The sequence below is a fragment of the Bacillus rossius genome, chromosome 5 (genome assembly GCF_032445375.1).
Source record: "Bacillus rossius redtenbacheri isolate Brsri chromosome 5, Brsri_v3, whole genome shotgun sequence".
In the NCBI taxonomy this organism is placed as follows: Eukaryota; Metazoa; Arthropoda; class Insecta; order Phasmatodea; family Bacillidae; genus Bacillus; species Bacillus rossius.
In genome coordinates, this window is record NC_086333.1 from 15327185 (window position 1) to 15352751 (window position 25567).

Genomic DNA, 25567 nt, shown 5'->3' on the forward strand with positions numbered 1-25567 from the left:
AAACGTAATTAATTCTGAAAGACATTTAAGTATAACTGATATTGAAATTTTGTTTAATGAAAAACCTATTTAAATATGAATAATTGTCCCAAAGGTGTTTGTATGTTGCTCGCTAATCATTGACTCTGTCACTTTTCATGTTACATTTGAATATGTTGTAAAAGAGTATTGTCACCCATACAACCATAATTTTGACCCTAGTAAAAAGTTAAATTTTCATTATATCTTTTATTTTTCCGATTGATAACCATACTTGCATATCATGTGTATGTTAAACCAGAGTGAAAGAATTATTTAGCTTTGGCTGTCTTGAAAGAATAATTAATTTTTATTACACTGAGATCAGCAGCCATAGAGAAGTTAATGCTTTTAAACACACTACCAGTTAAAGAATATTGTTTTAGTCATTATATTTGTTGATTTTAAGGTCAGAATATTTACACCAAAGAGAAGGAGACATACTGCTAAGAAAGTATACGACATTTTATTTTCTGATATTCACACAGAGTCAAACTACACCAGTACATACAACCTGAGAATAATTTACTTTCACTACCAGCGTAACAAGACATATTTTATTTAATATTCTGTAGAGGTTAGTAGTTGTGCTACATACACAATCACAACACTAGTACTTTATAGAGTTTTCTATACATTTTACATCAGAGATTTTGGCATTTTAGGAAATATACTCCATAGAGTAATTCTGGTCACCCAACGGTGGCGCACCCTTTTAGAAATTTTGGTCACTCATCCTTGGTGCTGTCTGAAAAAAAAAAAAAAAAAAAAAGGGGAAATTCTGAAAACACTTCAACAATAATTATTGGTTGTTTTAAAAGTTCTAGTTTTTGATTATTTTATCAAATGCATGTACATAAACTACCTAGTCGCGCAATGGCACACCCGGCCGGGCGCTTTGCATACCTAGGGGGCCGTGACTGACGTCACGTCGTTCGGGGCACTACACTACGTTGCACGCGCGGGCGTGTTCGTGGCACAGCACTGATCAGGTGTTGAGGACACATAACGGCCTGTGCTCTCAGAGGGAGCACCGACGGCGACGTCAAATGATTGCAATATTTTTCAAACTATATTTTTTTTAATAAGTAAAACATTTTTTTAAAACATTTGGTAATAAGTTAATAATAATTGTCAAATATATATATTATCACATAAATTATATATATTTTAATTCACGCTGCTTGTCACCACTTTCGCATACTTTGAATACATTTGAACAGCTTGTTTGTTTATCTCGTTTCTTTGTTGCAATTATAACCGTGACGTCACGTATGGTGTTAGATTTGGCTGATCTGGTTGTAGGTCCCCTTGGTGTATTATGGGGGAACGTTTTGTAATGTAAGTCGCCATGTTTTGTGTTTAGTAATGTGTCATTGAGGAAAGGAAATAAATTATTAATATTTTTTACTTCATTGTGGTGAAAATTTTATCAATTTTTTCAAACTGGATAGGCTACCCGAATACCTCCGCGATACTGTGGATTGGTTTATGGGGTAAGTGTCGTAACTTGTTTTTCATATAAATTGTTCATGATGGGATTCATTGTTTATATTAAGAAACTAATCTCATTTGTGGTGTTGTATGCTTATTGGTTTAAAATCGCTAAGTAATTAATACAGAACCAACAACAAATTGTGATTTAAAGTTGACGTTTTCCTAATTTATTCATACGATTATCATATTTTGCGGATCTATATAGGCCTAGTTAATGTTTTCATTTGATCAAAATAATCGTGCCATAGTAACATTATTATTGTGTCTGTGTGTAATTGAAATAGCTATTACCGAAAGCATTACCGACCATTGTCAAAGCTATGATAAAAACTAACTGCAATGAACATAACTATTCAGAATGTTTTGGCAGCAATCTAATCAAATTTCCCCGATACATCTTACAGAAACTTAACTGATGGTTAAAGTCATTACTACAGTGAGTCGTTGGTCTTAGTAGTAAGTAGTATATGATGCAGTAGCCTATTTGTAAAAACGAATCAGAAACTTGAAAAGACTTTTAACTGTGAATATTTCTTCTTGTACAGGAAAATGGTATTATACAATGGTGTTTTTGTAAACAAAGACTAAATGTTACTCTGGCCGTAACTGTAAATGTGATCTGCACTTATTGCATGACTTGCAAGGTATCCTATCATTTATGTTAACAAAATACTTGTGATTTGAAACTCACCGGGGTCCTCCTGATGCCCTAGCCTTGGGGATTTGATCCCCTTTTGTGTCTTCCTCTCAATGGTCGTGGCTCATTCTCGTCAGTGCTGATTGGCTAGTTGTAGCAGTCTTAGTTGTAATACTTGGATATTATCAAAGTGTTCCTGCTAGCAATCTACGACTCTGTGAACTACCCTATTGCTACTTTAATGACCTAATGACTGCAACATCTGACTCATTGTAAAACTGGCTTAACTGTTAAGTTATGCTTCTGTAATGGCACCAAATATAATGGTACCATTTGTAAGGCTGCCATTCTTAGTTATTTGACACTACCAGTGTTTCCGCACGGAAAAGGTTTGGATAGGAGTTGGGATTTGTTAGGGGAGTGTTTAAGGATTGGGTAGAACTGTGAGTTATTGATTCTTGCACTTGAAGTTTGTCATGCAGTTTATTCTATTTACTATGTTCTGCCCTGTACATGGACAGGTTGCTTGGTGCTCCTACTCTAGCAGAGACTTAAACATAGGACCCCAGTGGCGAGTACCTTCATCCCAGCGCATGACTAGTTGACACTTATGGCCTGCTGGATTATACTCTGGCTAGTCTCTTCGTGACAAAACATTAGCTCTCCGTAACTACTATTTACTGGCCTAACATTGGCCTAAAAACAACCACTGAGTTGCCACCGAATCACAATATCGGGAAACCTTGAATTAGCCGTTTTTTTTTTGGTGCCGGTAAAACCATGAGAAACTCGTGAGTTTTTGAAAGCCATCTGGAATTATTTGTTTGTCTAGTAAGTTGAAAAGAGTTTAGTTGAGAAACTGCTTGTTGTGTCTATGAACTGCATTACTTACACCATTTTTGAGTGGTTTGCTGGTGAACCTTTGCATTGGATGTGAGAATTCAACTTGTGTTTAGATAATACTATGGGTTGCCGGCAATAATGGGAGGAAGTCGCTAACCAATTTTGTCTCTTTCTTCTCTTTCATTTCTTTTTTACTTTTTAAATCTGAATATTTTCACAGATGGTAAAAGTAAACAGAAGTCATGACTTAACACTATTAGCATGTTTATGTGAAAAATCTCAATTGCAGAATAAAAAAAAAAGAACATGTAAGAAACTAGACCAGTCGATAAACCATAATTATTATTTTTTTGTTAGGTGTCTTAATAAATCAGTTTTTTAAGGGCTGCCTTATGAAAAGTATATACATCTGTTGTTTTAAGATTTTTCCATTACAATTACTTAGTTTTTAGATATGTACATTTATTCTACAGCCATATTCAAGTGATTTTAATTTAATAGTAAAAAAATAGGTTGGCCAAGTAGGGAGGTACCTACTTTAGCAACTCAAAATTCATAATGTGCAGATCACTGTGATTGAAAGGTTCTCTTTAAAGAATTTAAAGCTAGGGACAAGTTTTTTTATAGAACTCAACTAACAAAAATACTCGTAGTGTCTCACCCACGAAAGTGTGTGTTTAACACTTAAAAGTGAGAAGTAGCTGCATAAATAAACTATGTCTCCAATTAATTTATAGTGATACCAGCTAACCACAGAAAAATATTGATCTTGTCATTGATTGAAAGTAGTAGTCACATTGTCGGAAATTGGGCACCATCGCAGACCCTTGAAAATGTTTAATATTAACGAAATTACTTTACTCGGAAGGAAGTAAAGTTAACATGATTCGTTCAGTAAACAACAGCCTTATGATTTTCTATCTCAATCTGTGCAGACCTTGAGATTATTGTAAGCAAAAGTAAATTTAGTTATAAATTACTTATTTAAAATATATGATTATATACTAGTTAAATATAGCTAACATTTATATATGCTTTACTATTGTAGTAGTGCAATTGATGAGACAGTTACCAGTACAAGAGTATTGAAATCTTAATGTTAAATATCATTTAGAGTCTACAAAATCCTCTACATAAACACTTCAGTATCAACATTTCAAAAATTACTCGGCTGAACAAAGTCAATAAAGACGTTTATTCAATAATAATGTTACAAGAATAGTTATTTCTGGTATCCTCTAAGTATATGGGAAAAAATTACAAGGTTGAATCAAAGTACTTAAATAGGCTGTAAAACAAATGCGAATCTACTATGAAGAATTAAAACACAAGATTAAATTAGGTATACTTCATTTCAATGTTAACTAATTAATTTATTATCACTACTCAAAATTACACACAAAACATTAAGTATACCTCTACACAAACAGCAATATAACAAAATTTACCTAATTTACTTACAACATTTACAATCAGGTTCATCATATTTCTTACATTAGGAAATGATAGTTTTCATCTATCGTTGATGACTGTGGTACGAGTCCTTCTGTACACTGCAATGGTGATAGAACTGGAATCCACCAAAATTTTGAAATGGGGCATGTTGACTCTCGGAGTGCCAAAATCCTTCAACAGCAGCGGTAAACCACTCCGGCTTCGGAACTCTGTTCTGAGGTTGTCGACGATTCACCAAAGTAACACCGTCCTCCAATTGTTCACTAGTCGAAGTCAGTTTTCAAATTTTATAGCAAACCCATAACAACTGGGTTTTTACATGGTCCGTATTGATTTTGAAATTAAAATATTACACAAAACCAGTAAAGTCATATGTTTGAGAAAATATAGTTCATGTAACTGATTTCCACTTCCAATGCAGTTAATGAAGAACACTCACAATAGTTCTGATTGATGTCAGTTAAAATAGTTCACTTTTTGTAACTCGAAGTTCATTTCCCCACATATATTCTTGCACATAACACAAAATATAGGTATGTCTTCCAGAAACACACAATGCTTAGTTATAAATTGTCTTTTCATAGACAGCTTTTTAGTAGTGAAATTGAATATATTGTAATAGTGAAGCTCATTCAAGACAAAATTCTTCCACTTATGTCAAAAGCTAAAGCAAGACCCTCTGTTCCAAACTAAAATCTTTCATTCCATCATCTTATTTTTCATGCTAATAAATTCCTAACATAACAAAGCTCATAGAGCAATACATTACATTACATTACATTACATTACATTAAATTACCAAGAATTATCATTTTGCAAAGACAAAATCCCTTATGAGTAAAATATTTACATACTATGTAAATTCATGTTGTGCATGAAATATATATGTTATGATACAGTAAGCACAGTTACAAAGGAATTAGGATGTTAATATAATTTTTTTTGGTAAACTTGAATGTCATTACGAAAGGCATTATTTTGTTTTAAACTGGACCACGTTATTTTTTTTTAGGTTCAGTGTCACTTCTTATATTCTCAATTGTTTCACTTAATTAAAAACAAATTATAGTACATATTTCAAAATGATGTAGCCTTCGGTACTAGTTTAGCATAATTTGTACCTTGCTGTAACAACATACTTAGATTTTTAGCACTGGCACCTTGAGGTAGCTAATGAAGTATTAATAAACATCATAAATTGAATTCCTTAGAGAAAGAATTTTATTTCCCTTATATGAGTTTAGAATAATTCTAATTAATTACTAATAGGAATTTGGCACCCAATTGGAGCACAAAATAGGTAGTATGCAAAGTTAAGGTGGAATAAAAAGTGGCATTAGGCAATACATGGAAGGAGAGGACAGTTCGCCATATTTTCTAAGAAGCAGCATTACTAGTTCCAGGTCGAATTCGGACAGGGACATTCATTCACGAACAGGAGGAAAAATGTGAATGGGAGAAACTAGAGGAAAAGTTAATATGCTAAAGGGAGAAACAAGATGAAAGGATAGAACGGGAAAGAAAAGAATGTTTACAGAAGGAAAAATGTAAAAGAGAGAAACAAGCGGGAAGGTTAGAATGAGAAAGGAAAAAATCACGAATGGGAGAAAAATGGGAATGGGAGAAACAAGAGGAAGGAAACAAAAGGGACGGTTAGAATGGGAAAGAAAAAACAGAAAAATGTGAACTAGAGAAACAAGAGAAAATGTTAGAATGGGAAAGGAGAGATGGGAATATAAAGCGAATCCTCGGTGTGGCATTAGAGAAATTACGTGTTAATTTGAACAAAACTAGCCAAGAAATGGAATAACATTTTGAGGTAGTGCAAACCTGAAGTTTAGTCATAGAGGACACAATCTCAACGATAATGTGGGAGGCTAGGAATAAAATGGACAGTCAGAATACGAAATATAGTGAAACGACCAACAGATTAGACAACAGAATAAATATATTAGAAGAGAGAATAGACATGTGGAGAAACCTACAGTCATTATTACACGTAACATGTGTCTACGACAGATAGCTTTGAATTCCAGGATGTAGACGATATAGGGAGAAATGGTATTGAACTAGAGGGGCGGGAAGAGAGAATCTTGATCACATCAACATCTACCCCTTCAGTTTGAAGCATTTAAGCATGACAAGCAAGACGTCCCCCATATCGGACAAACTGCAGAAATGATCGTATTGCAGAAGGGTATCATAAGGAAAATCAACTTGCAGTTTGATCTTCAAACAGAAAAGAAGAAGTTAACTTTTCAGTTTCGACGGAGTTGTAGAAATTGCGGATCAAGGCGATGTGAAGACTTGCAGATATCATGCGACATCAAGAGTGCAATGCTAGCAGTAGAGTTAGATGAAGAAATTGAAATAAGAATGTGGTGTCGGAAGCATCTACATGTGAAGGAGATATTCTTTGACGAAATGATACTGATGTTTTACCAACAACTGCAGCACAAAGGACAACTGTCAAAAGTACAACCATCAAGTCGTAAATACAATGATTCAACATTGCTTCAAGCGTTTGATCCAGGCTTGAAGGAAGAGAATAAATAAGTAGCATTGAAAGGGTAGTGGTTTGCAAGGCAGCGTAGTATTGAGTCCGGTCCAGGTCCATCTCATTGGAAGATAGATGTATCCGGCAATATTTGTAAGTACGTGACCAGAGCTAATGATCAGGATATACATACTAAGATAGGGAAGAGATCAACGAAATAATAAACAAAATACTAAAGATAGTAAAACCAGGTTAATTATGTCTGCTAATCAGAGAAAGAAACATCAAAAGTCAACGAATAATAAAAATTTACCTTAGGAAGTTTGGTATTAAAGTGAATCAATCCAATAAGCAGGTGTTGGGAATGTTTTACTATAAATAGACTTTCAGCTATAATCAAGTGAAATTGTTACCAACTCTCGAACATGGAAAATACCCAAGTAGTAGGAAATTTCAATATTACCCAGCTAAGAGAATCTAAGACTGAGTTGGTTCCCACAACCTGATCATCAGTAGTTTTACAATTGCTTGTCTATGGTTATGTATGTTAAAAAAAAAATAGTTTGTGAATTTAGGTTTTTAAAATTTTCAAAATTTTAACACATGGTTTATTGGATTTTTGAAGGCACTTTATTGTAGGGTGGTTTCGATACACAATAGTTAAAATAAAGAAAAGTTTTTTTTTTACTGTTAGTAAATTACTTACAGTTAAATATTTATTTTATTTTTTGCCAGTTCTAAGTTATAGTAGGGCCGCGACGTCTTGGCGGGTCGACTCCCTAGAGCTCAGCGACCTTGTAATCGACACGTCCCTCCTTGTCTGCTCCGCAGATAACAACGGCCTGGAAGTCTCCATGCCGTTCCGAAAACATTGGTCGAGAACAATCTCACGTACGGTGCAACACAGCGCAGATCTTAATGATACAAAGATGCGATAATGCTTTACGGTAATTTATTATTTAAAGGTAGCGTACTATTTTCTCGACTGGGCAGCTTAGTTAAACATAGTTAAACATAGATATACAATACTTTAAAAGTTAAGAACTAAATTTGTAATTGTGGGTTGCTGTAGAAAACACAATTAATTAAGACTTGCAGCTAACTCCCTCGCTGATGCTTACTTTTCCATTTGGTTTGGCTAAAATGTGAAGACGATCGACATGACACTTTCACGCACTTCAAGAACCTTACCACTTTTATGCACACGGGTTGGTATTTTTTCCATAACAGCACTCTGAAAGAACCATTTTAGTAATTTCGAGGGGTCCGAAAACCATATTTATAACAAACCATCCTCGCGTATTTTATAGTCTCCTGTTGTTGTGCTTGCTTTATAAACAAGAGAGGCTCCAGGAAGGAAACCCTGCCTAGAACCAACGCTTAAAACTATCAGCCTGTGCGCTGCATTTCCTGTTGCCATTACCTACACCTTCAACGTCACCTTTCTTTTGCCAACATTTCTGAAAGGTTAAATTAGTGTCAACCCAGGATTCATCCATGTCAAATATATTCTTCCCAGTCTCCCTGCACTGTTTCATCTGAGTCAGCTACCATTATCGCCAAGCAACAACGTCAGATCTTTCGAGAAGAAGCATTCGCTTATTTTGGCTTCTTCTCCACACAAAACCCATTTCTTTGAGTATTTTATGCAGCGATGTCTTTCCCTAACTCCATCCGAATTTTTTCTTTCAAAACTGGCAGTAGTTTCCTTGTCGTTTTTTTACTGCACAAAATTCGTGGCTAGTGTGTCTGATCACTCTTCTATCAAAGTCATCAACTGACAACAAACGTTTCCCAGTTTTTTTTTTTGGCTTGAAATGAATAATTAAACATGAGAGGCTGTTTAACGGTCAAATAAAGGAGTGATAAATAAATAATGTATTAATAAACATTTATATATATCATAAAATCATATATATCATAAAATATATAATGCAATATATAATGTATATAATGTAATATAATATCATGTAATATAATGCAATATAATGTGTAGCAATATCGGCTACACTTGTAGATAAAACATATTCTAACAAGCGGTGCAGAAAGTTTGGAAAATTGCCAAATGCAAAACAAACAAACCGCGGGTGAAATTACGGGGAATGCGTTGAAAAACTTATAATGTTGTTGTTTGTTTTTTATTTGGCGTCTCTCTGTTGTGTTTTCGGATGCGCGAAACTGATCTTTGGCTTATACCTGTGTATCGCGCAGCTCTTTCGGTTGCATTTGTTAGAGGTACTAGCAGACATATGTTGGCAGCTTCTTCATCACAACACTGGATTTCACTACTTCTAATTTCCCTCTCCCCACTATGTATTACTTTATTGTATCTTGAACGTCCTGCGTCGGGCTCCATTGTTCACTTCAGACTGAGAGCGTGGCGCCTGATGTTTTTGCTATGAACCGCATAGCGGCTGATGTGCGCGCGCAGCTGCTTCCCCTCTCATTTACTCTTCCCCGCTTCCCCGCAAAACGACACGCCAAGACGTCGCGGCCCTACAGTACCTGAACACAGCACTGCTTGGTAGTAGCGTGTTTATTGTGTAGTTGTGACAGCTGAAAGATGCTAGTATGCATGTATTTAAAAATAACTCCAGAATTTAGTAAAAAACGTTTGGAGTACAAATTAAATGGAGGTATATAAATTTTGGAATTTTCTTATATTATTTTGAATAAGGTAATTTCTTAACACAGTCATAACCCTACATTAAAATCATACATTAAAACACTCAAGAAGACATAGTCGTTTTATAAGAAATTATTATTTTTTAAACTGCGTATTTCACGATTCCTTGATAATTTGGTTTTTCCAGTGATAATAGTTCAATTTCTTTAAATATTGATGATGTTGAAATATAATGATTTTATGTTGATACAGGACAGAATTTTCATAAAATAAAACTAACTAGATCTTTAACATGTTCCCAGTTATTAAGTTTTGAAATCAGTTGCAAACAGATAATTATTAGATACTATATGAGTTGTAATTTATCACTTTAATGTTATTAGCTCCATAGAACTCATGAATGTAACTGTAAATGAATGTGACATTTCAATTAAATTTTTTTAAAAGTACTTTTGTGTATTTCTTTGTAATTTTATGTTATTGTGTATATATAATAATTAAAATTTTCATGCTGCATTGGGAAATTTAAAAAAGTTTTCTTGAAGGAACAGTTTATCTACCATCCCGTCCAAGGACGTGAATTTTTGTTGTACACTGATGCTTCAGCCTATTCTTTAGGGTCTAAGTTAGCACAACTAGACAATGGTTTTGAAAAGACCATAGCTATGGCGAGCAGAATGTTGAATAGTGCGGAAAGGAACTGTACAGTCACTGAAAAGGAGACATTAGCGATTGTATGGTCTTTTCAGAAATTTAGGGACCTACTGCTAAGCGAAAAGATAAAATTGCTAACCTATCACTAAGCTCTTATGTGTTTGAAAACACACAAGTTTTTGGAAGTTGCATAATCAGATGGGGGCTTGTTAATACAATAGTTTGATATCAATATTTATCATATCAAAGGTAAAGGAAATGTATCCAATTTTCTGAGCCGAGTCCCAGATTTAGATTTATTGTCAAGTGAAAAAGACTAGTGAATTTTTAGTAGCAAAACTCTTAGCTGACAGTTTAAAAAGGCATACAGTATTGAAAAATGATTTTAAAAACTAACCACATTACAAGATAAAGATAAATTTTGTCAGAAATTGGTAAGTAAATTACGAAGAACAGATATTACACATGTGTTACTTAACAAATATTGTATTGCTAACATGGGATCAGTATTGTGGCATGGTATACTAGTCACGTTTTGATATTTGAAAGTCAATTATATTAAGTCAGAATATATAATTAAAGAAGAACAACATTTTTGCACTTCGATCTTGTCTAGTTGAGGTAATTTTTACTTTTTTGACTCAAGTCAATTCATGTAGAAATATTGTGCTATAATTAATATAAAATATATATGTTATGATACAGTAAGCGTAGTTACAAAGGAATTAGAATGATAATATTTTTTTGGTGAATTTGAATGTAATTATGAAGGTTATTGTTATTTTGTTTAAAACTGGACCATGTTATTTTTCGTAGAGTTCAGCGTCACTTCCTTTGTGTTTGATTGTAGAACTTAACTTGGAGCAAATTGTGCTATTTCAAAACGACATAACCTTCCGTATTATTTTACTTCAAACTTATAATTTGTACCTGGCTGTAAGTTAACAACATGCTTAGATTTTTACTACTGGTGCCTGTGGATAATTTAAAAGCACCTACATATCTTCTTGAGCTAGCTAATGAAGTTAAGAATTATTAATTCAAATAAATTAAATTTCTTAGAGAAAGAATTTGATTTACCTTATATCAGCTTATAATAGTTATCTTTGAATACTCATAATTCCTCCCCCAGTATATCGGACCACGAAGATTCACCCGCATTCAGCAGCGGGTACACCACTTACAGTAGTTGTAGATGGTAACTGTGTGGTCTCTTAAGGTGAGCCACACCTCTTAGTCTCTCTGTGACATGTGGCCGCTCGGAAGTAGACGGGCAGTATTCTGGTAAGATCTGAGTTATTCATTACAATTATTACACAGTTGTAAAAATAAACTATTAGATTTATTGCAATATACAGCCAACCACATGCAAGTGGTTTGACTGTGGTCCACGTGATATAAAGTTCAAAAAATTAAACTGCTCAAGCAGGGTGCGTTCATTATTCTGCGTGCGTGTTGCAGCTCCGTCCTCAAATATACCTGAAATACATAATTACTCCGGGATGTGAAATATGAAGTAAAAAAATAATTATGAGTTTATATCAGCCACTAAAATATTATTAGGTAAGTGGCACAGGCTCTACATATGCCTCTTCCGATGGTGAAGTGAAACGCACGCACGTGCTGGCGGGGGGTTTGAAATATAGTGACAGCCATAGAAGGTGTTGGTGGGTGCAGATTGGGAAGGATTGGGGGGGGGGGGGGGGGGTTGGGTGAGCGTGGTAAGGAATCTCTTGGCTTATGGTTGGGCATAACCCTGTTCAATGTAAAAATTATTAGAATTATTTTTTTTTTTTAGAAATTCATATACAAATGAATAATTATATATAAAACTAGTGACAGAAAATAAATTAGAAAGAAAAAAAAACCAAACAATTGTCAGAGATTGAGGGATTATTCAAAGTCTAGGTGAGTGTAGGTACTAAATGTATCACACCTGTAATTGGGTTTTTGAAGCAATTATGGCTTAAAACAGAACTTAAATAATTTTTTTATTCTGGGTAATTTAACTGACACAAGTGCAACATTTCTTAACAATGGAATGACCGTTTGATAAGTCTGCAATTATTTTCAGAATGCCTATCTTATCGCGAGGAACTATTGACTGTACTTTAGTGACCCTTTGTCATTTGTGCAGTCGGCATTACTTCAAGAATGAGCTGCAGCTTGTAAGTTCTATATTGAAGGCTGAGTCATATGAAAATATTAAATTAAAAATAAAGTCATATAATAGTGTACAGAGCATTAAGCAAAAGGATTAAAGTGGACTTTGTCCACCAAGTAGTTGATAGATACTAAAAAATTAGGCCGTGAACCATGCTTAAAGGCTTGGATTGAAAGAAACGTCAATCTTTGTTGTTGTGTAATTCTTTGTGATCAGATGAAAAAAATTATAATATATCTTCTGGAAACCAGAATGCTCAGAGTGAACAAATGCATACGGCTGGGTAGGCGGGTAGATAGGTAGGCTAATGACTTGTCAACATCACGGTTATCAGAGATTAATTGCTTAGATTACAAATTAGTAAATTGGTAAAGGATTCGGCTGTGTGTGAATGTAAAGAACTGTCCCAGCATTTGCCTAGAGTTAATTTTGGGGAAAGCGTTGAAAATTGACATCAGGATGGATGAACTAAGTTTTGAACCCAGTTCGTATCAAACGAGAATCCATAATTTTACTGTTTTGCCGCCTCACTCAGTGCAAATGACTGAAAACGACTTTGAACCTGCAGTTTGCCGCACCACCACACCTTTACACTACACAGTTTGGGATTAAGAGAATTCTCAAAGAAATAAAGTGCTAATAATCATCTATAAACATTAGTAATAATCCAGATTGATGTGAGTAAAACATCTGCAGTGTTTCCTAACAATGGCAGGTCTATAAATAGATATAAGTAGGTTAATTGAGTAGTGGTGTAACGCACTGTGTCGGAGAATGCATGTGTTGGGCTTCCTCGGGAAGCCATAGCATGCAGGCAGACACACTAGCACAGTCATGTTTCCGTTCATGGGCGGGCGCCGGCCCACCAAGTACTCCAGCATCGCCAGCGTGAACCGCAGCTTCGTGCTGGGTGTCGACCAGACCGTCTCCTGTTTCTGCAGGTTGGCAGATCTCTCTTGTTCTGTCCCTAGTTGTGATTCATGCAGCTTAGCAGCTCCTTTACCGAAGGTAGCCACACTTGTCCTATCCGTTATACCATGACTTGGTGTAAATCAGACTAATCTGTTTCTGCAGATTGAAAGATCTTTTTTCCTGCTTGCCAGCCCATGGTAGCATATCTTGTCCCATCACTTTTTGTGATTGTCTTTAATAAGAGACTATATTTCTGCATATTGTAGGATCTTTTTCCTGCTTGCCAGCCCATGGTAACATATCTTGCCCTTTCACTAGTTGTGATTCAGTATTTAATGGGTCTTAGTCTGCTAATTGGAAACTAGTCTATTCAACATTGTCCCAATAATATTTTTTAAAGATAATTAAGAAGCTATTTAAACACAACATAGGGCAGTAATAAATGAAATAATGTTCAAAAAGCTCACAAATTCTCCTCTTATTTTGCAGTATTAACTATTTTGTGAAAATTTGCGACAGGGGACTGTTTTTATCACCCAGGGGAGTGTTTCTATAAAAGACAAAAAAAAATTTTTTTTATTAATGTAACCAATTAAAACCTCAGTTTAAATTAGTTATAACTTTAACAGAGCATATTACATACAATTAAATAGAGAATTTCAAAACAAATTCTTAATTAGGCTAAACATATTAGGAATAAATTTTTTTAATGCTACAGCAAGCTTGTGCATAAACTTACCAAAATCTCCTTCTTAGTAAAGCAAAGGGTTTATGACTGATTGGTACTTTTCCAATATTTGATTGAAAGTTAGTGTTTTATTGCATAATCGTCGCACATTTTATACTAAAATCAAGTTTGAAAAGTAGAAGTGCGACGTTTATGCGACAAAATATTTTTTTTGTGAGTTAAAGTTATTTATAAAAACAAAACCCATTCATGGAAAGTACATTTATTTAAAAAGTGAAGTATAAAAGAGCACTCCAAACAGTTAAATTAATAAGTCATGCAACAAAAACCTTTCTTCAACTTTAAATAGAAAAACAAAATCTGCGGTCCGAATGCGAACATGAACGAACGCATAACTATAGTCATATTACATACCACGATTGTGTGCGGGCCATCAAATGTAGTTAACTCGGCACTTGACAGAGAGCGCACGTGGCATGCAATCGGCGAGACATCAATATTTTACTACTTGTGCACCCTCTATATGGGAAGCAACATAACCAAACATGAATGATGCCAACTAGCACTGGCTACATTTTTATAAGGCGCAGCGACGCAAACGAATAGATAAAGAACGTTTAAAAAGACTTTAAAAGAAAATTTACAAATCAGACAACTTCATATTGCCGTTAATTAAATAAGTAAGTGGTAATGTCAGAATAAATATTAGATTTCTAATTTAAAATACATAGATTTATACGAAAAAAACCCCACACATAGCGCTTGGAATCTAATAGTGGGACCAAAAACATCATGCTACGTTTACGTGAGCGTTTTTTTTTTATCCAAATTTTGACGCCCTAAAATATAGGTGCGATGATTATGTGCGTGTTAGGTTTATGCAATAAAAGAGGGTACATCTGAAACATCTTCATCAAATTTGAAGATGTAAACCTTATCGTCCTAAATTTTCATATAAGTTACTGTTCCTCATAGTCTATCGGATTTATCACAGCAGCATAATGATATTCCGTGTTTCTGTGGGGAAACTTAAATAAAACAAATTTTATATTGGTTGATTGAACTAGGTCTGGCAGCATTCTCAAATTCAGTGTTAGACTTATCATCACATGAAATAGCGCATGAAATAGTATTGTTTGGAACGTATGCAGGGCCGCGGCGCACGCAGGTTCTGAGCTGGCTGACGGCCTTGCACAGCCACTGACGTGAGTCATTTCACGCGCGCCTGGCGGATTACAAGGGTCTTCACTACCCCCTCCTTCCTCCGCTCACCGCGCGGCGCCCTGCCTCAGCACCTTTACCTGGCACCTGGCAGCTTTTGGGAATCCCGCTGGCAATTGTGCGAGCTGCAGATGCATTTCTCAATGCTTCGGGCATCGGGTCGGCCCGGGATGACGCGGTGTGTCACGTCAACCTTTCTCGACGTGTTCAGGTGTCGGGTCGGCGCGGGATGACGTGACTGGCCCCAGCCACGCTCGTGACTTCTGGAAGGGCGCGAGGCCCTATATAAGACCGGGACGCCGACCTCCAAGGGAGTTTTTCCAAGGTGATAGTCTGGGTCATGTGCCGCGGGTGCGGCGGAGTTCCGCGACGAGAGAGTTTCTCAGCGATAGTTGGGTGGCGAGAGTCCCGAAGCGTCGAGTGGATCCTCGGCGAAGGGAAGTGCGATGGCAGCGATGGAGTCCCGGGGAAAATGTCCACGAGGGGTGCTGCGGCCAGAGTTGTGCGAGAGGTGCGACCCAGCGAGGTGTTTGATATGTAAAAAAACTTAATGACTGGGGGAATAAACATTTTTAAGTGTAATTAATTATTAGGCATTTTTAAAAGATTATTTGTTAGTGATGTAAATATTCTCAATCAATAAAACTGTGAAGTAAAAACTTTAAATGGGCTATCCAGTAGTTTTCCCACAGCGATTATATTTAATTTTTGTAACAGTGTTATCTGGTGGTTTGAGGTCTGGTCTGGATTTGTATTGGCATTTGGAGTCCATGTAAATATTCTAGACATTAAGTTTTGTCTTTTTTTTATACTTCATTACTCCTAATTTGAAATGCTGGCATTCATAATAAGAAGAATGGCTCAAACATTTAATTACAAGCTTGGCAGTGCCATGTGGTAAACCCAAAAGACATCTTGATATTATGCCCTTTACATGATATATTTTGAGGGTACCACTGAAACTTTCATTTTATGAATAGCCTCCTCGTCAATCATAAACATAATGATTCCAGGACATCTTTATTGTATGCTGTCACATTACGCAACAACGACAGCATCTGCAGTTCTAACGCATTAGTTACAACCCCTTCAGGCGCGCCCTTCCTGTGACCACACTCTGAAAAGATCCAGGAAAATGTTTCTACACTTGTGACCTTGAGATGAAGTCTTTACGCCAGAATCTAAAACATTGTGATATTCAAGGTACTGAGTTACAGGTCCATTGCTGAAAAAGTGAATGCAGGTTATTGAAGTGGTAAAGATTTAAAAATTGGCAGTAAGTGAACCCATATAGCAGCTGGTGAGTGTGTGATGTTTTGTGAAAAAAAAAAACAATAGGATTTGTACAGCCTTTGGTGTAAACTATGACAGAAATGAAGACTTAGCTGAAGTCTAGACCCTCCAAAATTATAGGCTTGCATTTCTTGACTGTATTTGGTACAGTAATTTTCAGAAAAGTCCATGAGTATTGTAGCTTCTTCCTCAGTGAGATTTTTTTAAAGTTCTTGACAGCTTTGTTTTGATGAATTATATATGCATCTTTTTAAGATATTTTGAAACAGTCTTGCTTGTTTAGTTGGAAACTTGCTTCACTGCTACCCATTTTCTTAATTGTTTAGGCTTGCTGTCATCGAATTCTGTATTTGGGATTTTTGTTGACACGTTTTTGGCAGTTCCGTCATAAACACTGCTCATCATAGCGAATGCAACATGTGTTTTCTAGTAGCTTAGTGTGACTTTTTTTTGACTGTGCAATGCAGACAGTTTCAAATCAATATTAGAATGCTTTATGCAGAGGCATGTATCACACAAACGTTTACCTATTGTGTGAAAATCCAGAAAGAATGTAATAACAAAAGTCTGGTAATTAATTTTAAAGTTTTCAGCTTTAAACTTCTTATATAAGCTGGTGTTTTAATTTAACACGTATCTTTTTGGTTTTTCACTCCTTTTCTGGTTATTTATTCATGTTTTCTTGGACCAGTTTTACTGTTGTCATAATTTTGTAACACTTTTGCACTTCTGCATTCTCCTCCATAGCTTGTATTTATTTACTACTTTAACCAGACACAACTTTCCTAAAAATTTGTTTTTATTTAATGGTTTTTAAACTGGTATACTTATTCAACAGTACAGAGTGTTGTTTTTTTTTATTTGTTGCGTTTTTCACCGCCTAACTGCGTGTGCGGTATTTGTTCATGTATATGTTGGTACTCTTGGCAGTCGTTTATTTTCGTACGTTGCCGTGGCAACTACGAAAATAAACAGTCGCCTCTGCTAGGACGCCCAGATACAACAAATAGCATTTTGAAAGTTATGATTTGATTGGCTAATATAGAAGTGACGCTATTTTTCTGGACTGCGTTTGGCCGATTCAGAGAAAGGATCAAAGAGTGAGTTAAGGCCTATCGACGATAGCGTCACCAGACGCATTTGTGGGCGGCAAAATAATGGGATTTTTGTCATTTATGGCCTTCTACGTCTCGTAGGAACGTGTGCGACGACGGAGACTGAGTAGGTGCACGTCTGGATGTAATAATTTTCATTCGTGAAATATATTTTACAATGTATTCATGATATTTGTCAGACGTCACGAAGGCTAAGGCTTCTATTCAGGTATGGCTACATCCTAAGTTTGAAGTTACGCTATACTGTTTTCTGTCTATTAAAGACTTATTTCGCTGCCGTATACGTAGTGCAATTTGAAAATTATTCTGAACTAAAGGTTAATCAAAATTTTTGTGGGTTTCAATTTGCAAATCTTAATGATTCCGTCTACACAACTACCAAGATCAGTAGTCCTGAGTTGAGGAATTTCTGACACTAGCGACTGAGTAAGCTGGCAAAATTACCCTGAGATTTAAAATAAATTTTATATTGCAAAAGTTTCGCATAATTTAATATTTATACAAAAAAACTGTTGACTAATGTGTGTGCATCTTATTGGCAACGTGGAAACTAGATATTTATATTTGTCTTAAATATTATTGGAGTTGCTATGGAAGCTTACTAAATAATAAAATAATACTTTCTTTTTTTTTGGAGAAACTCATTATTAATAGTTTTGTTTTCATTGTAGCTAGTGTTAATTTCATGTCAGAATATTTGAGCACAAATTTTTTTTTGTTGTTTTTACGATTATAGTTGTTGATTCTATAAATATTGTACCCAACGTGGCTGCTTTACAAAAATGCTGCCAGCATTGTGGAGCAAGCACACTGGCATGTTTTCTTTCAACTGTTCATTTTCCACACCAAAAAAGTGCCTTTTTAACAACACTTTTGCAAGTCTCTGGTATGTCACACATCTGTATAATTTTGTGTTCAGCGTGTCAACATTATTTTTCATATCATTTTCCAAGTGCTGTAACCTTTTTCTTCTTGTAGTGATCTATCTTACTGTCTTTCTCTTTGGTAATTCTTTCGTGCATTTTTTATCATTGCTACTTCTCGCAATGCTTAATGCATTAATGGAGATCTTGAAGGCACTGCAGGATACTCTGAATTGGGCGTATTTGCCCGAACATAAGTACACCTATCCCTCACTTAGCATGTCTAATTTGTTCCTAAAAATGCTCGTGTTATTCAAAATCACGTATTCTGAAGCATTAGTTTCCATAAATAGCAAGTCTAATTTATTTAATGTGTTCCAAAATTGTGTAGGAAAATATACTTTACATAATATAAATGCATAGAATAACACACTACTATAAATATGTCACACCATTAATCTTTATATGCCTCCCATCTCATTTTGTTTGACAAATATGACACCGTGTAATGGGAGATACGTGGTTATATACTTTATTGTCAGTCGGCTGGCTGACTTGCCCGCCCGGGCGTGACCTTCAACTCACGTCGCGTATATTTCAAAACCATCCTTTACAACAGTGAAACCAATTTTACTGTCCGGATAATTATATTTAATTTTTCAAAAATTTAATTGCTTATTTGCATATACCGCCTGGATCACACGAATCCTGTCAGGCCAATTAGTATTACTTTTTTAATTGCAACATACATTTAAAACCTTTTCGATGTGATTCATCTGTTCATTTCTGTATCTAATGTCAAATATATTCCCGCTAGTACAACCAACAGCATCAGACTTATATAAACTTTTGATAAGAGTCCTTATTTAGTACGATTGTGCGCACAATTGACTTGCTTAAAACTAAAGTGCGACCAACGTAAGCGTGGCCTTCATGAAAATCTGCGTGCCGTAATACTTCTAGTTTTGTCTCAAATACTTGAACATGATACATTATGAGTGATCAAGCACGTACAGGTACCGGCATCTGAATGAGCAGACCTTGCTTTTGTTTGATTCAATTCCGTGCCACTGGCTAGACTGAGTTCACGGCCTGATCTGTGGCCAGGCGACAACGGCACGGCAGCATACGGGCGGAAGTAAAAACATTTGGTCCTTTACACTCCATAGCCGCAATTTAACTTGCCATAGCTGATATTTGTACATCAGCCGATAGTGTAGACAGACCTGCGCGCGCATCTCTTCCCCTCTTTTTTGGCTAACTGTATCCCACGGCACATCTGTTGTTTACAGAAGTTGAAACAGACTTCTTGGCGTCGTGTCCGATTTTTTTTTTTTTTGCCTGCGGAGATTTCGTGTTAACTGAAATTTACAGACGTACTATTCAAGACTGGGGCAGTAAAATTAACATCGCGCTAAATGAATCCGCACAATCTGAAGACGTGCTAAGTGAGGGATAGGTGTATTCGTAACTTCTTTTAAAGCTTTGTGCGCACAATGAGCCATATCTTGGACAAATTTTCCGTGCTCTTTTCTTTCATCTGGTATTTCTTATGTTCCTTTTCTTTCATTTCTTCTCTTTTGTTCATACCTCAATTTTCAGCAATTTTTTACTGTTACAATATTTCTTCCCTTGTTTTGCTCTTCTTTTTGGTTGGCATTGCGGAGCATTACCTACAAGAAAGATCATATTTTGAATCCCATAAACTATAGAAAATAATTGCCAGCAGTCTTTTTGAATAAATGACAGTCCCCTATGTCTTGAAATGATAGGTTATTGTAATTTTTATACAGAAAGTTTCCTAGCATAAAATCATTAGAAATATTTGTAAATTTAATATGTAGAAGTGATAATATACTCGCTGAGTAATTATTGTATACAATTATTATAATTTAATCACTTAAAACAATATAAAATCTACTTTACCAGTAGACTCTTACATCAAGCAGCCCAGACCTGTGGTTCACCTACCCATGCAGCGTTGACAGTGAACAAAATGGTGCCAGTTCGCTTAGCTCTGCATCCGAACCAACTTCATACAGCTGTGGCATGCCATAATAGTTAGCATATTATCATTATTGATACACAGAACTCTAACTACTATGTAAAATTTGCCTGGGGGACAAAACTAATTTTTCTTTTTCCCACCAGGGAATGTTTAAACGTACTAGATAATTATTTCAACACCTGACCATGTGGCATGGGTCAGGCTTCATGTTATGCAACCTTAGTCGCAAGGTAGCTGCAGATTTGAGGCTTTTTTTTCTGCTCGCCTGCTCATGGTAGCCTATCTTGTCCTTTCACTGGTCATGATTTAATCTTTAATAAGCTTGTGTTCAACAAGACTATCTTCAGTTTCTACAGATTAGTAGCTTCTTTCCTTTCTTACCACCAGCGGAAGGTATTCTCAATTGTCCTGTCTAATAATACCATAAAACTCCTTTTGGTGATGACTTAATACTTATTCCCATCTAAAAGTCAGTGTAATTTAACACCAAACCTTAAACTGTTTAATATATTTTAGTGAGTTTAGATTTTCCTGTGTTATATGCACCAAATAAAACAATATTATACCAATATTTCTTTTTTTATTAAATTCCTTACCTAATACCCTCCCGTACCCATCATGACCGCCGTGACAACTATTGTTGTAGTGAAACAATCATAACAAAACAGTGCCATCTTTTATTTCCTGAATGATGTTCTTAAACATTACATGACTTTTAGTGGCTGATTTCTGTAAATTAAAGCATGCTATAAAAATGCACCCTTTACAACAGTTTTTACCTATAATCATTCACAATGGTTTAAAAAAATTCATAAACTCTATCAACAACATGAACAATACTCAGCATATGAACACACAAAAACATTAGATCTCTGTCTCAAACCAGTTATGAAAAAAATTGAGTGGATGTTTGAATTGACTATTTTTAACATTTGAAACATAAATAAGCATGAAATATTTTTGATTTATTTGTTGTGCCATGCATTTGCTACAGAAATTAATTAACAAACATCTATGACAATTGGCTAAAACAAATAAAAAGGTCCATCTTTTTCCACTGCCATTAAAAGTAGTGAACAAACTTGTTTCCACGTTGAATAAATCTTGCACAAATCAATAGTCATGATCAATCTACCAGCATGCACATAGTAGCTGATTATTTTGCTGCTTTTATCTATAATTGATTGATTGATTGATTTATTGTTACATTTGTGTTTGGAACAAAACAAAGTTTAATAAAAGTTCCCTATTTGAGAGTAAATTGTCAGTAAAATTACATGTAATATTGCTGAACTAAAATACAGTATGCGTGACCACCGTTAAAAAAAAATGGAAGAATAACTAGATTTTGAAAAGTGTGTGTGTGTGTGTGTACACACATTTTTTAAAAAGATTTTTTGCATATAAAAATATTGTTGTTTAAATTTTAATTTCTTATAATATGTATTAGATTTCACATAATTTTAAGGTTTGTTCAAATTTTCTATATCTTCCAAACATCATTGCCTTTTAACCCTTTTACTAAATTTTTATATCCTATTTAAGAAGAACAATTGGTTTGGTATTTCCATTTTTATCTTAAGCATGTTTTACAGTTATTCTGGTCTTTAACAAAACTGACTACAGTTAGTGATGATTAAGGGGGGGGGGGGGGGTACTCTTCTCTGCTCAGCAGCCTATGTGGTTCCCTCTTGAACTGTCATTACCTATAGTTCTGGTTTTTAACAAAATTGTCTCTGAGTTTTGAGACAGGGACATTTATTTGTTCCTGCCCGCCAACCCAATGAAGCCTCTCTTTGTCATTTTCACTAGTCATAATTCATGTCTTAAACAAGAATAAATCTGTTTTTATTTATTTTTTTCATATTGCAGACACATTTCCCCCCCCCCCCCCCCCCATTACATAATGTTACCTACAGCAAGTGAAGTGATTTTCACTACTTTTAAAGATAATTAATACAAAAGAAAAACTTTACTTTTGATATTTAAACTATTCATCATGAATATGAAATTAAGTTTATAAGTCAGAATATTTTATGCAAAATTTTATTTTAAACATGGATGTACTAAAAATATCATAGAGAAATAACTTTTTTATATTGACATCGACCAGGGCTGTTACTGAAGTCCAATGTGCTTTGCCTCGCGCATACCACAACCCCATCTTCGCCCATCAACGCCTCCCATGACCTCCACCAGCTGTGTATGTGCTTGTTCACTCCGCCACCACAAGAGGAGCGTGTAGTGTCTGTGCCATGTTTTGCATAAGATGTAACTGCCTAATGTTGAGACTTTTTATTTTAATTCCCAAGTATGTGTGTTTTCAGGTTGTTATGATAAGGACAGAGTGGCACCATGGGCAATTCTTTCAGAATACTCCCTCATTTGAGAGGTGTATTATATTGTATAAGTATTGTGTCTATTGTAATTTAAGTGAAAGAGTTTAAGGGGTTTTGCTATGTTTTTATCATCACCATGTAATTGTTCATGACCTAACAGTAAGCTTTCTGTGGTCAGGACACCTTGACCCTTGCCCAGTCTCTCCCAACCACCGCACCTCAATGACTTCAACGTTGCAACTGCTGATCTGTTAGCACCCGCTGATCATAAGTCTATTTTAAACCTATTCTTTTTATCTTTGAGTCCTACTCTGTGTGTCAGACTGTTTACTGTAATCATTTCAATTCAGTAATGGAAATTTAACACGAAACAACGAAACATAATGTTACAAATGCAAGAGACCAGACTACGATGCCGGGTTCGGAGCTGGCTGGCGTGAGGCGTGTGTACGTGGCCGCTGACGTAAGACATGCCACGCATTCCTGGCTGGATTTCAAGGGTCGTCGCTACTCCCCTCCCCCCTCTGCTCCCCGCGCATCGTCCTGCCTCGCTGAGCAGCCTTGGGAATTCCGCGGGCCTCTGAGTGAGCTAACGACACCCTTCTCGACTATTCAGGTGTCGAGTCGGCCCAGGATAACGTCACTTGTCATCAGCCCCTCTCATCCCTTCGAGAAAGACACCCCTAGGTACTTAAGCTGGGACGCCAGCCTTCGTGACAGTTTTTGGGTGCGTGAGTTATTGGGGCGGCGAGAGTACCGCGACTGAGAGTGACAAGCGGATTCCGAGTGAAGGGAAATGTGACAGCGGCGAAGAGGGTGAGAGACCCATCTGAGAGTGGCGCGACACGAAGTTTGACCGGGTGACGGAGTTCGGCGACGGTCTTGGGCGATGGAGTCCCGCGATGGTGAGGACAGATGAATGCCGCGAGTGTGGTGAGAGTTCGGCGACTAAGTTTTGGTGAGAGAATCCCGCGACGCTGAATGCCGTGAGGAGTGCGAACTGTTTGAACTTGCAAACTTTGAGTGACTTGATAAACATTTTTAAGTGTCAGTGATTTGTGTTTAGTGTAAATATTTGTAATCAATAAAACTGTAATAAATATTAATTGGGTTATCCATTATGAACCCAGTCCTCCCCACATAATAAATCATAACAATAACTTTCTAGACCAGGTTATGGGGTGCCTTGGTCCGCAAGTAAGGCAATTAATTGTCATTTGCATTTTTACCATATAATTGTGCTAGAGTTGTTGCATTTGCCACATCACGGTCCGTAGTAGAGTCGTGAGCCGGGACCACATGCCCTTCTGCGTGGTGGCGCCCAACTTAGCAATGATAATTATTTTAATTAAAAATGTACATTTCCCTATACATTAATATTTTATTATAAATTTGCAATTTTTTAGTGTGATGACATGAATCCCATTTATCATTGTGCCGGTTATGTTTATTTGCAGGCAACTGGCAAGTCATATAATTTTGTTAGAATTTAATGAGTTTTTAAACTTCTTTTGAAAGTAGGTAATCATGTTAAGTATTCATTTAATTCGACTTTAACAGATATAGTTTTTAAGAAAATGAAGAATAGTTGATAAATTTGTAATAGGTACTTTACATATAAAGCACACATGATTTACTTGACAAATTTATCCTGCTGCTTTTTACTTTGTAGATAAATGACATCACTGCATTAGTAGTTCACTGCAATTACATCTGTATGCCAGACCATTTATTATAAGTCTAACATAAACAGTACATAAATAGATAATGTGGTCTTTATTATTGCATGATGCACTCACTGCAAGTGGCCTCATACTATATTCTAAAAAAGGCGTAAGACATTATAATAGGTATGGTAAAATTTATTAAAATTGTCTATTGCAGTGATTCAAAATCCACTAAAAATGTTACCTCACATACACAGTTAGAAATATGGGCATTGTTTTAGACGATATGCTTTGTTGGTCAAGCCAGTATAGTCATATAATTAAAAAAATTAATGTTGGTCTATATTTTATATGATTTCAGAAAATGTAAAGTAGTTTGTATAAGCAGTATTTTTCTCACACCTAAGTTATTGCAACCCTAATACTTAGGAACAGAAAAAAAAAAAACACGTACATTACATAGATAAAAAATTCCCTATATTTTCTATATCTTAACTTACAAAGTCTTAGTCACATAGAATGTCACTTTATAAAAATAACGTGTACATTACAAAGGTAAAAAATTCCCAATATTTTCTATGCCTTAACTTAAAAGTCTTAGTCACATAGGCTAGAACGTCACTTTGAAATATTGAAATATTCACGCTTTGGAGATAGTACGATAGAGGGACTTCGTAATTAAATTCATGTGTAACACAGCTATCATTTACATAACATGCAGAAACCCAAATAAAAGTTATTTTAAACACACACAATTATTTCTGAGACATCAGCATATTCTGCTTGAAACCTGTAACTTAAAAGTAAAATATATAAGAAGCAGTAAAGTTTTTTGATAAGTCTAATCTACAGATTGCCAAAGTTAGGTTAGTATAACATAATGTACTAGGTCATTGTGTGATTATTTAAATTTTTATGTTATTTTAATAATTTAAAGTAAAATAGCTAACAAAAAACAAAAAAATATGCTCAGTAGTGCTAGCCACATTTAACAACTTCTCTGAATAGGTGGATGGTAATTGGTTTTACTTGAACCATATAAATTGTGACTTATTTAAACTTAGTAAGGG

At 35.5% G+C, this 25567-nt stretch overlaps 1 protein-coding gene across 1 annotated transcript in view; it reads left to right on the top strand.

Annotated features, from left to right (window-relative positions):
* Positions 1-1293: 1293 nt before the first annotated feature.
* LOC134531604 (MOB kinase activator-like 2) overlaps positions 1294-25567 on the top strand; it is a 97309-nt gene continuing 73035 nt past the window's right edge. Inside the window, exon 1 of the mRNA XM_063367347.1 lies at positions 1294-1514. Within this exon, the coding sequence (XP_063223417.1) occupies positions 1510-1514 (5 nt within the window). The 5' untranslated portion in view covers positions 1294-1509. The remainder of the gene's footprint in view (positions 1515-25567) is intronic.